Below are 12,276 nucleotides of genomic sequence, written 5' to 3'. Positions count from 1 at the left end.
ACGTGCGAAGGCACCAGATTGAATTTCCATCAGTTTTTCCATACGATACAACAGGGGATTGCGAAAAACGGGTAAGTGCAAAAATGGTTCATTAAAATCAGGCACTCTAACCCTGTCTTTTTAGAGCAAAAGAGACAACTCTCTCCTCACTAGAGACAACACGATCCATCAAGCTCAAAAACCATGCCGGTTGTCTCGCTTTGTCATATATATGAACGAAAAAGGTAAACACCGCACTAACCTGTGCATCAATCCGTTATTGTTATTGTTGCTATCGTTTATTGTTATTTCCGTACGGTACCTATCTGGGGGGCAAATCGCAGCCTGCTAGACAGGTGCTGGACTCTCACCTACAAAGCTATTTCACATGTTTTTCAAACTCGAATATGATATGATAATTAATGGCTTAACCGCATGGTCTACTAAAGTCGATACCGTCCCCGTCAGAGGACACACGTGTTCGAACACAAAAACGGAACATTGGTCTGCGCTCAACGGTTGTCCACGAATGCTTCAATTTGTGCTGGCAGCCGATCCTACCCATCTTTCAAAGTCGGTTAGGACCTTTCCTTGGTAATATTGTCGAAATAATTTAAGAGCTAGAGAACAAACAAAGGTCCAGTCCGCCATCAGCACTGGCCTTTTTAGCGCTTCACGTAATTCGTCTTTTTACCGATCGTGGCGTGTCCTGGGCAAAAATTAGCAATAAAGAACACGCGTCCGCTCCGTGTGTCACATTTCGGCGTCCCCGTTGCGTACCATCGTTGGTGAGTGGCCGTTTCCGGTCAGCTTGTACGGTGGTGGCTTCGGGCGCATGTACATATTGCCAACATGCGGACTTCCCTCACGGTAGTAGCTATCGCTCGGGCTGCAAGGAGTTCAGAACTCAGTTAAACTCTTCGGTCCCTGCCGGAATGGACGAATAATCGACCAAAATGCCCTGCTCACCTTAACGATTGCACATCATCGAACGGCGTGTCTCGCAGACTTTTCAGCTTGATCGTGGATTTGATGTCATCGGGCGAGTAATGCACCATTTGCACGCTGGATGCCACCGGACTGTACTCACTTCGGGAAGACTTTTGCATTCTATCGAAGGGAATGGAAAAAAAGCGACACAAAGAGCAGTTAAGCAATTAAAGCTAACAACAGTGCGTAGCCCGCCGATCGTTACCTAAGGAAGTCAGCACAAATGTAGAAAACATAATTGAAATAATATTCTGAATCGTCGTCATGCCTGGCGCGAACGAAACACAAACAAAAAAAAGGATACATTAATACATCAAAACTCAAATAAGAAACGGTTAAAAACCCTGACGATGAAAAGAGAGTAGCGCGCTTACAGTTTCTCGTGCTGGAAGCAAAGGATGATCGTTAGCCCACAGAGCAGCAGAGCGAATATCATGCCGGGAATGGCGAAGGATATCGCAATTTCGTCGCTGTAGTTCCGCTCCGGTACTTCCGACTTGAGCGGCGCGTCCCATTTGTCGATGTGGTGCAGGCTTTGGGCGTCCTTTCGCGGTAGCTGTTTGTGGTTTTCATTGGGATTGTGCGGTAGTGCCGTTATGTCGTCCTCGGTTTCGGTCTAAAAAAGTGTCCGTGGCAAAATGGAAAAAAAGGATTGTAAACAACACAGCACTGCTACAGTACACCGATCTATGGATATTTACCAGACGAAAAGCGCACCAATCCAGCTTGAAACCGGAGCTTTCGAACGTCGTCTGAACGGACGTCCGCTTATAGGTGCAGGAGGAAATTTTGTACAGTGGCTTCACCTCCTCCTGCAGCTCGAGCATTCGTTTCGAAAACTCGGCACTGCTGCCCAGGTGTACGACAACTCCCTCCCGTTGCTGGGGCCGCAAAGGTAACCGTGCGCCAAGTTTAACCGCCGAATCCATGAAAATGATGTGCAAATCGGAGCGGCTTTCGGGCCACAGATCGTTCCGAAAGATGTTTTTCAAGTTTTCGATGCGTCCCGGGTCCATCATGTGCACCCAGTTCAGGTTGTCGATCTTCATCTGGATCACATGCTTGGCGGGTTGCTTCCGGCGCACGACCAAGATCAGCACCAGGCGCTTGGTTTCGTACGTCAGCCGGTTGAGCGCGATAATTTCGATGGGCACATGGGTGTCCGCTTTGCGCATGGGAGGTGTACCGTACAGAAACCCCGAATGGTACTCTGGGCTGTACATGTAGCGCACCCACGAGGGCAGGTCGGGATAGCCTTCGAGCGACGAGCGGTAGAGAAACTGTTCGGTTAGCCCTTCGTACGTCCAGTTGAACATGCGAGGCTCGATGCGTAGGGAAAACAATTCCGACGCTGAGACATCATCCGTTATGTAGGTCGTTTCCTTTCCGTGGACCAACGCCACAAACAGCAATACCAGACACACTGTTTTCATCGCGGGTTTGTGCGTTGTGAATAGTGGATGATGCCGCTCGAAAAACGCGGGTTGTGTGGAAAAAGTGCACATTTTTACACAGCTTCAAGGATACCACATTACGGGCTAGATTTTTAGAGCTTATTTCCTATCAGCCAGTAGCGCTAGCCAGTGGATTTTTGCTCCAAATGACAGATGATGAACTCGTACATAGTGAGGAGGCGCATGCGCCTACGCTTTGCTCCTATTTTGTATTACTTGCACAACGGGACTAGACTTTGGTTGGATGCTCTGTAAATAAATATAAAATAAATGAGATATCTTGAAATGCCTGCTAAATATTATTTATCGTGTCCCAACGGGAACCGTACCGGTGTACCGGTATACCAAATAACGGTTCTTCTTCGTTAAGGGAAGCTAATATGCTGCAACACGAGGATCACTATAACGCGATCATGAGCTTAAGCTCTCTTACAATTCGTTTAATTTCATGTTATACAATGTCACGAATATATTTACACGATACATTATACTGTAGTTATGAAACGGTGTATCTATGTTCAACTCTTTTTGTTGGAGAAATGAACCACAGGCAAGCCAATAAACAATAGGTAAAGCGATAGTTAATCGTGTTGTATTGATCCCGGCTGAGCAGCAAGTATCACGTTATCCGTACAACCTCCTGGGTCTGATGCTTAACGGAGACTAATCATAACGGTTCGAATACGAAGAAAATAACCACAGTATAAAGCCACAGTCGTAAACAGCGATTATCGTGACCTAACCTGAGTGTACCGAATTGTCAGGACTGATTTTTGACGTAAGTGTCAAAGCGTTATTTTGCGCTCATGCGTTTTCGGCCATTCGGCTTTCTTCTCGATCATGAATCTCAAGCATAACACGAAGTTCCGGTCTACCCTCTCATGGTGCTTTACAAATAGCTAGTAAACCATCTTTCGTAGTCACTCGATAATATCGCGTGTACTACAAAATACACTTAAACATCGCAATGGTAAGTACAATACATAGAGATTAGTTTTCGAAATGCAATAAATCAAGTGGTGAAGATTTTTACCCAAGCACTCTTGTAGCTTGATTATGTTTGGTATGATTTGGTTGAAAAGTTTACATTTCCATGAAAGGTATTTGGCTTTTCGAATTCCAAATGCTCACAGTAAATAAATGAACGGATTTTGATTAGTTCACATTTTACATTGCGTTAATATGCAGGTATTTCTAGGTTAGGTTGGCATACCGCATGTATGCCTCTACACTTGATGAAACAGCATAGCTTGATAAACATTAGAAATTGCATCTCTTTTAAAATGTTATCGATTAAAAAAAGGCTCTGGCGACACTAAAAATGGCTAACACAACTGCGTTTTTTTACGAATTTAACCAACATCAATGTAAAACAAGCAAAAACTACCAAGGCAAAGCACTCGATAAAATCATCCTTAAGTGCTGCACGGTTAAAATATATATATATGGAACATAAAATTCAAATTCATAGCTAGAAGAATACCCTAAAACTGGGCATTTAACAAACCATTTAAACATCTGTTCTTTTTCATAGAACACTCCAGCGTCACCAAGCATCCGACGACAGTCAGCGATGGCAAATGGGTGTTCAAAAATACCATAAGGACATATGGGATTGATTACTTCACTAGGGTAAGCATACATTTTATTGATCCTCTATCTACAATTTCATTTCAGTGATGATCAAATTTGGCTTTTTTATTTTCTGACATCTCTTATGAATATCCCATGATTCATATTGCTAATATTATCTTCTGAACAAACAGTTTCTATGCATTTATATACTTTCAAGTAGAAAAATTCGCTCATATTTATTGTTTTACTTTTGCAGAGTACTTCCCATAGGGGTCAGAGCTCTAATTCGGTGTTCAGGCAGAAAACGATGGGTTTGAAAATACCATAAGACCATGTGGAAACCGATTACTGCTCAAAGAGGGTAAGGAAACATTCAATTTCTGCATTGAGAAATGCGTTTGTATGATGATCAAATTTAGCTACTTATTTTCTGACATCTCTTATGAATATCTCATGATTCATATTGCTAATATTATCTTCTGAACAAACAGTTTCTATGCATTTGTATGCAGATCCACCAAGGAAAATTGCTCATCTATTGCTTTTCTTTTGCAGATGATTTCACGTAGGATTCAAATCTCCAGAACACTGTTGATACAGTCATCTATAGGTTTAACAATACCATAAAACCATGTGAAACCGATTACTGCTCAAGGGGGTAAGGAAACATTCCATTTCTGCATTGAGAAATGCGTTTGTATGATGATCAAATTTAGCTACTTATTTTCTGACATCTCTTATGAATATCTCATGATTCATATTGCTAATATTATCTACTGAACAAACAGTTTCTATGCATTTTTATGCATTCCATTTGTAAAAATCACTTATTTTTTGCTTTCTTTTTGCACAGTACTTTGCGTATTCACCAGATCGTCAGAATAGTGCCCAGGCAACCAGCGATGATTTTACAAAAGCCATGATGATGCCATGTGAGGCCGATAACTTTGCAAGGGTAAGGATATTTTCCATTACTACATTTTCAAATGCATTTACGTGATGATCAAATTTAGCTACTTATTTTCTGACATCTCTTATGAATATCTCATGATTCATATTGCTAATATTATGTTCTGAACAAACAACTTCTATGCATTTGCATTCAGACCCACCTTGGAAAATTGCTCATCTATTGTTTTCCTTTTGCAGTCTAGTCGACGAGAAAACCTTACCTCCGGCTCCGAGTTCAAGTGGTCATCGAAAACTTTCAAAGTGGCTATTAACAGCTACACAAATCATACCCACGATTGGTTGTAAACGATTTCAATAACCAGAAAATGATAGTTTTGCTAACAAATAAATGTTTTAAATTTTAAATTTCGTCTACAAGTGTTTTTTATCTTATCGCCTAAATTTATGTACATAATCTATAGATGTTTGGTGAACTGTGAAACGCCAACATTTTTCCTTCCACATAAATAACACTAATGAGCATGGTTCTGGGTTAGGATGGGCTAGGTTAAAAAGAGAGCCTGTGGGCGAACAGAGAGCATTGAACTACTCTTCTGCTACGGTAAGTTTATGTTTGCAGACTTTGCAAGAGAAGGCGGTGCTCATTGTAAGTGCCGCGTTCGTACCCTACGGTAGGCTAGGTCCGTGTGAACTTCATATTGTCGGTACATTATCGGCATATACGGCAAAAAACTAGCGGGAATTGCAACGAGCCTTCCTCGAGGTGTAGAAAACGCGTGACGAGTAGAGAAATACCAGGCTTTAGGGAAGAAATCTTCATTCTCCTCCACCAAAATGAAGCGTTTCGAGGTGAATTTTAAACGTTGAAAATTGTTCAACATCCTTTCATTCTTCATCGTTCTAACTCATAAAAGTCAGTTTCCTCATCCAATTCGTAGATAGAAAGAGAGTGTGTTTAACATAGTCGATTGCTATCGGATCGTTGTCAAATGATTTAAAAAATTGGGTTTGGTTTCGTTGGGCGTGAAATTACCGAGCGAATCACCAGCCCACTTGTTTTCTCAATGGAAATGCAAGATTCGCAAGTGGTTTTCCAATGCGCTTGCGCGCAGCCTATCCTTTCTCTACGAAAAAAAAAATAAGATGTTTTCCATTTGTGCTATATAGTGCTCTACCATCGCTGAGGATGTGAGAAAGGTTAGCTGTGTGTTTGAGTTTTGTTGTCCCAGTACAGAGCAAAACACTGCACATACTTATCGAAACATTTCGGTGCAGTCAGTGAAAGGTGTTTTATATTAATCGAGGATGATGATATCAGTATGGCCAAGCAGCGCTACTACATCATTGATAGTGTAGCGCTGTTTTTAGAAGGAAATATATTTAGTTACTTAGAGCACATGCAACATAATAGACTAAAGCTGAGTTTGTTTGAAATGTGCAAGAATGTAGAATAAAAATGCAAATATATGACCACCCAGCCAAGAGAGAGTACCATGCTGCCTGAATAGTACGCTAATACTCATGTTACTTATCTTCTCCATTTGTGACCAAGTGATACCAGCTTTGCGAGGGAACTGTGTACTGTAGTACTTTGGTTTGGAGCCTTTTTTATACCCTCGTCAATATATTCAAATGCTTTCATTGAAAACACTAGCAGCACGGAAATCGATGGCAACTATGTTTCGCGATCCCACCGCACCTGCAATAGGTAGCAATCCATAGCCTACTGAATCGCATCGCATCGACCTCCCTCTCTTCATATCATATCTCTCTGTTTGTTCTCTACCATAATTCGTTGTCGCTTATTATGTTTCCCTTTCCATCTTTGCTTCCTGTGTTGAGTTCCTTTTTCGTGTATTATGCTGACTGTATCATGTTTTTATGTGTCCTATTATTGATGAAAATGGAAGGCGATCCATATGACCCCATGCGAGCGAGTCCATACAGGTGTTATGTATGTGTATATGCGCACCCACGCAGAAGCCTTTTTCGCACATAAAACACATCGTTGATGGCAATACGATGCAACATGCTAGCATAGAAGCGCTGCAGAAAAAGGTCAAGGTTGATAGCTAATATTTTGTTGTGTAATGTGTAGCAGAGTATCCTCCTGTGCATGTAAGGGCAGCAGATGATTTCGATTATCTGGCGTGTGTGTTTAGCGTCGTAACTTGTGTTGAATGTATCTTAAAGAAAATGCTACATTTTTTTCACCAATGCCAAGAAACGACCAAACTTGAGCTAAAGCTGATATGTGGCCAGAGAGAGAGAGAGAGAGTGCAAATTTTAAACGCAATCGTTAGATTAGAATGAGTTGCCAATACACATATATATATAGATGTTAACCATTTGCAAATAAAAAAAATCGACATTAAAAAATATCAAGTTCGGGGGTACATTTTGAACAAATAACATGACTTACTTTTTGTTTTAGTTTGCATGGACCCAATAGTGGTGAAATTAAAGCGTGATTTGGACTAAAACGACTGGAAGGATCATTGGAGCTCAAAAGCTCAAAGTATACTAAACAGATTGTTAAGCCATTCAAGCGCAGCCAAATTGATAGTAGCAAGCAGCCAAAAGGAGCGTTGCCAATTGTTCCGATTTTGAGCACATTGGTCGAAACATTTTGCCAATTTTTTTCTCGTCTTTTGAATCCATTCATAACTGCGAAGAAAATATCGCTCGGCTAATAATGGCAGAGGGAATGGTAAATGAAAAGAATGGCCAGTGTGACAATCTCAGGTAAATATGACGTAATGATATAGCAATTGCTTGTTATGTACCGTTTTTTTGACTAGTTTGCAATCAATAAAGCAGCATCAGCTATATATCTACACAATGTCCTCGAAACTTATCCCCCCACTGTTAATAGTACAAGCCTACCGATAGTGAAAATGTTGACCAACGTGTTGATGAATCCTGCAGAACAGAATTTTATACACACATACACAGACACCGAAGAATGAGCACGCTTCACGAGTTTCATCTGAGTTGTACCCCTAATTTTGAACATTTACACCAATCCCCCATTTCATCAGTCCATCTAAAATGCATCATTCCTTCGGACACGGACCCTCCGCTCCCGCGTTGATGTATCGAGCTTAAAAATTCAACAAACCCTTCCCAAACGTTTCTATGTACTCTCTTGTATTTTCTGTACTACTGGTGTTTTGTGTTTCTTTTTAAATTATGTGTGTAATTAGCCTGAAAACATGAATTTACTGTCTTGTTTTTTGTGTATTCCTCCGTATTGTACACTATCTCTGTGTGTTTGCTATACGAGCTTGAAAAAAAACGGCCCAACAGAACGCCTCACCTTGGATGCAATTCAATTTACATGTACTAATAATCATTCGATGAAAGTCACTGTGTTTGCTTCATACAACACCTACACAGCTGGCGGGGGTGTTGTGATGGTTTATCCTCTTTCTCATAATTGCATTCTCGATACACGTCGCACTGTAAAACACATTCTTAAACACCCAACCCAAAACCAGGGTTGCTCGGGGATATTTAGGTTTACTACGGCTTAATACCGCTCCAATGTACTTTCAGAGTGTCTCTTCCAGTTCCTATGTTTTCGCGAAATGATTTCAACATTTGGTCAGTGCTGAAAAATTGTATCGGAAAGGAGCTGAGCAAAATCACGATGCCGGTTGTGTTTAACGAACCGCTCAGGTATGGATCGGAACTCTTACGAGTATGGGTGCTTCCAGGATCGCAAACGATAAATATTTATTAATTTGTTTTTTCTCACAACAGTTTTCTGCAGCGCATGGCCGAGTACATGGAGTATGCAAAGCTCCTGCGTGTGGCCTCAGAGCAAACGACTCCGCTGGAGCGCCTGAAGTACGTGTCGGCATTTGCCGTTTCTGCGCTGGCATCGAACTGGGAGCGGCTTGGGAAGCCTTTCAACCCTCTGCTTGGTGAAACGTACGAGCTAATTCGTCCTGAATTTCGAATCATTTGTGAACAGGTTGGTAACAAGTGGAGGGCGCAAGCTGAAACCCGAAACAACAAACCAATTATGTTGTTTGTTTCTCACAAGGTTTCACATCATCCTCCCATTTCGGCGTTCAATGCCGACTCGGAGAGCTTTCGATTCCACGGTTCGATTCACCCGAAGCTCAAATTTTGGGGCAAGAGTGTCGAGATACAGCCAAAGGGAATCGTCACCGTCGAGTTTCCTAAGCTGAAGGAGGCGTACTCCTGGAGCAACGTTAACTGCTGCGTTCACAACGTGATTGTGGGTAAATTGTGGATCGAGCAGTACGGCATGATGGAAGTTGTAAGCCACCAGCATGGGTTGAAAGCTACGCTCAACTTTAAACCCTCCGGGTGGAACAACAAAGATTTGCACCGTGTTGAGGGGTACATCACCGACAGAAAGTAAATATATTACACTATTATTGCGAAGAACTAAATGATCATAAGACAAAAATGCCATATCGCCATTTTGCAGCAAACGTAAAACTCACTTTCTCTATGGAAAATGGACGGAGTTTATCAAATGCACAGACTACGCTACCTACGAGGATTACGTGAAGGAAAATGGTCACAAATTTAAGCGCAACGCCGACGATCGTAGCAAAAGTCCCAACGAATCACCCGCAAACACGCCACGGAAAGTGTTTTCCAAGTTGAACAGCTTGAAAATGAGCTCCTTTAAAAGTCTCTCGATACAGGAGGTAAGCGTATTAGTAGCCACTCTCTTTCCAATGTGTTGTATGAGCGATCGGTTTCGATTGTATTTCAAAATTTCAGCCTGACGATCCTCCGGAACCCTCAGAAGGAGACATCCCGAAAAGCGACTCCACGTACTCGATCGATATTCCAAACTCGGTCACGCTGTGGGAAGCCGAATCCCGCCCTGCCAACACGGCTGAGTACTACCAGTTTACGAATTTTGCCATGTCGCTAAACCAGCTGGAGGACCACATGAAACAGCCACGAGCCCTTTGCCCGACAGATTCCCGATTGCGGCCCGATATACGGAAGCTGGAGCAGGGGGACATGGACGGGGCGGCCGCCGAGAAAACGCGACTGGAAGAAAAGCAGCGGGAAAATCGCAAAAAGAGCAAAAAGACGCAAGATGATTTGACCATCATTTTTCCCCGGTAAGCTCCAGTACAAGCTGATTGGCTGTATAAAATAATTTCCCTGTTCTAAACGCTGCATCCTTCCAATTCTTTGCATTTAACGGTACAGATGGTTCAAACAGGACGTCAACCCCCACACTAAGCAAGAGGATTGGATATATACCGGCGGTTATTGGGACCGAAACGATGACAATCTAGAGCTGGATATTTTCTAAATGCTCTCTTCTATACCGCCCACCTCCATGGCCTGCGGATACCAGCCAAGAGTATCTTTTTAAAAATTAAAACAGGCCAGTAACACAATCTCGATCTACCACAAAAGCGTACAAATAATACAGTTGTCACATCTCGTATTTATGTTGCCGCCTCCATTCGAATTATAAAATAAATGAGTTTTCCAAAAGTTTGCGATAATGTAAGGATTTGGATGCCAAATGGTATCCACGCAAAAAAAAACCATTTCGTCACAAAATACACATGTGTAACCCCTTCTGTCTACTAATTTCAAAAGATGAGTTGCATCTCAAAAGCAGTGTGTGCAACTATTTGATATATTTTAGTGAATCAACACGGTAACACTTGAGACAATATAATTTTAGAACTTAAGAAGTATACAAGTTAATTACCGTAACTGAATATGAAGCGTTAGTTTAACCAAAGGTTTTAAGGCAATTTTTGTGTCAATTAATGACAGATTAATGCCAGGAAATAAAAAAAAGTCTATGCAAATATGTATGCACTAGATCTTTTCAGCATAGCGACTGTGTAGCAAAAGCTGTTATTGTGTAGCAAAAAAACGTTACATAACATATATTGGACAGTAAATGCTTTATAGAGACGAACAAAAAAGTAAAATATCAAGCAGATGTGTCTAGCCTGTAGGAAATTCATTCATCATGATAATTTGCTAAAGTGTCTAAAACCCGAAACTGTAACTAACGTTACCCAGAGCGTATCTATACTTGGAAATGCAAATTTATCTTTCCATAACATTGAGAAATGTTACTGAATATACATGACAAATAAAGTCTACATAGTTGCTGAAGAACATAGAAAAATCTCATGATTGCTCGACTAGAATAAATTATAAATAATAGCTACAGAACTACATACAAATTCCGAAAGAGGTAATTGATTCTGTGGGTTTTGTCAGTAAACTACCATTGCTTTGAGCAACACATGCGAATAAAACGGAAAAGCACAGCAAATGTGACTACTAGCGACAAAAAAAACTTTTACTTACTTTACTCTTATCCTTTTTTACGATATCCAACGGATGGGCATCATTTCGATATGCAAAGTTGATGTTTTAGGTGTCGCAAAAATACCAAAATAAAGTTCTGCTTTGTTCCCTTTAGCTACAACGTGTAGACTCGCCCCAATTTTAATAACATTTTTTCCAAGAGTTTAATACAATATTAATTGTTCATCGTGTTGTAACAACATTATAAATTTTTTTTCTTCTATGTAACGTTCGTATTTCCAGCGCTGTGCTAAATGATAATGTAAAAACTGTCCTTTATTGACGTCACATTCCTGTTTGATTCTATAATGCTATTAGCAATTGTGCTAGTTTGCTCTATGTACACCGCGAGATTTGCAAATGTATCTTATATCATTGATTTCTAGATACTAAACTCCGAATTGGCTTGTAAATGTAATCCTGTGCGATTCGTACTTGAATTATCCAGATACTTTTCTTTGCTACAAACAAATCGTTGTTATCTATGAAAAAAACAATATTGCACTTTAGAGATCCTATGATAGTTAAAGCAAAGTAACAGGTTTAGTGTTAATCAACGTCTTCCTCGAATAAGTCGTTATCGTACTCAGTATTGATCATCAAATCATAATCATCGTTAATTGCAGATTTCTTACAAACTGGCGGAAGGTGAGATTGAACTGTGTCATATTTACTGTTGCACGTGGCGACGATTCGATGATTTTCTCGTACACTCGTCTGGCTTTGGGTGTCGGCCATAGCTCCAACACAACATTTTTGTACTGGTGGGGAGTTTGCTGACACGTTTTCAACCGCAGTTTTATGATGAATACTGTCTAGCTCGAGATGTCTTGAGTGGTGCAGTTTAGTCCAAAGATCTGCGTTGACAACTAAAATAAACTATGCTTGTTTATAACAGCATTTAAACGAACCAGCGGTCGACGGCCATAATGTAGCCGAACAAAGAACGATAACGGATATAAACTGAACAAGGAATCATAACTATATCTGTTAATATGCTACAGTCAATCGGACAATCGTA

At 40.9% G+C, this 12,276-nt stretch overlaps 2 protein-coding genes, 1 long non-coding RNA gene and 2 other non-coding genes across 5 annotated transcripts; 4 read left to right on the top strand and 1 right to left on the bottom strand.

The window, feature by feature from the left end:
- Positions 1 to 268: 268 nt before the first annotated feature.
- On the bottom strand, positions 269 to 2,762 carry LOC128726845 (alpha-sarcoglycan). Its single transcript, XM_053820685.1, has 6 exons — positions 2,753 to 2,762; positions 1,671 to 2,672; positions 1,344 to 1,585; positions 1,175 to 1,237; positions 949 to 1,089; positions 269 to 868 (listed from the first exon to the last, which is right to left on the bottom strand). Exons 2-6 carry the CDS (start codon positions 2,472 to 2,474, stop codon positions 733 to 735), a joined length of 1,386 nt encoding a protein of 461 aa, XP_053676660.1. The 5' UTR covers positions 2,475 to 2,672; positions 2,753 to 2,762; the 3' UTR covers positions 269 to 732.
- Positions 2,763 to 3,263: 501 nt separating this feature from the next.
- LOC128726848 (uncharacterized) lies at positions 3,264 to 5,269 on the top strand. The gene is made up of 6 exons (XR_008410827.1): positions 3,264 to 3,393; positions 3,958 to 4,055; positions 4,255 to 4,359; positions 4,554 to 4,656; positions 4,852 to 4,953; positions 5,148 to 5,269. It is a non-coding gene; the product is annotated as an uncharacterized LOC128726848 (long non-coding RNA).
- LOC128728063 (small nucleolar RNA Me28S-Gm3255) lies at positions 4,397 to 4,485 on the top strand. Its single transcript, XR_008411015.1, has one exon. It is a non-coding gene; the product is annotated as a small nucleolar RNA Me28S-Gm3255 (small nucleolar RNA).
- On the top strand, positions 4,694 to 4,782 carry LOC128728062 (small nucleolar RNA Me28S-Gm3255). Its single transcript, XR_008411014.1, has one exon. It is a non-coding gene; the product is annotated as a small nucleolar RNA Me28S-Gm3255 (small nucleolar RNA).
- Positions 5,270 to 7,605: 2,336 nt separating the features above from the next.
- On the top strand, positions 7,606 to 11,335 carry LOC128726847 (oxysterol-binding protein-related protein 2). The gene is made up of 7 exons (XM_053820686.1): positions 7,606 to 7,655; positions 8,469 to 8,591; positions 8,676 to 8,889; positions 8,962 to 9,302; positions 9,376 to 9,601; positions 9,678 to 10,030; positions 10,122 to 11,335. Exons 1-7 carry the CDS (start codon positions 7,606 to 7,608, stop codon positions 10,225 to 10,227), a joined length of 1,413 nt encoding a protein of 470 aa, XP_053676661.1. The 3' UTR covers positions 10,228 to 11,335.
- The last annotated feature ends 941 nt before the right edge of the window (positions 11,336 to 12,276 follow it).

The sequence above is a fragment of the Anopheles nili genome, chromosome 3 (assembly GCF_943737925.1).
Source record: "Anopheles nili chromosome 3, idAnoNiliSN_F5_01, whole genome shotgun sequence".
Lineage (NCBI taxonomy): Eukaryota > Metazoa > Arthropoda > Insecta > Diptera > Culicidae > Anopheles > Anopheles nili.
This window is presented reverse-complemented; position numbering and strand designations above follow the sequence as displayed.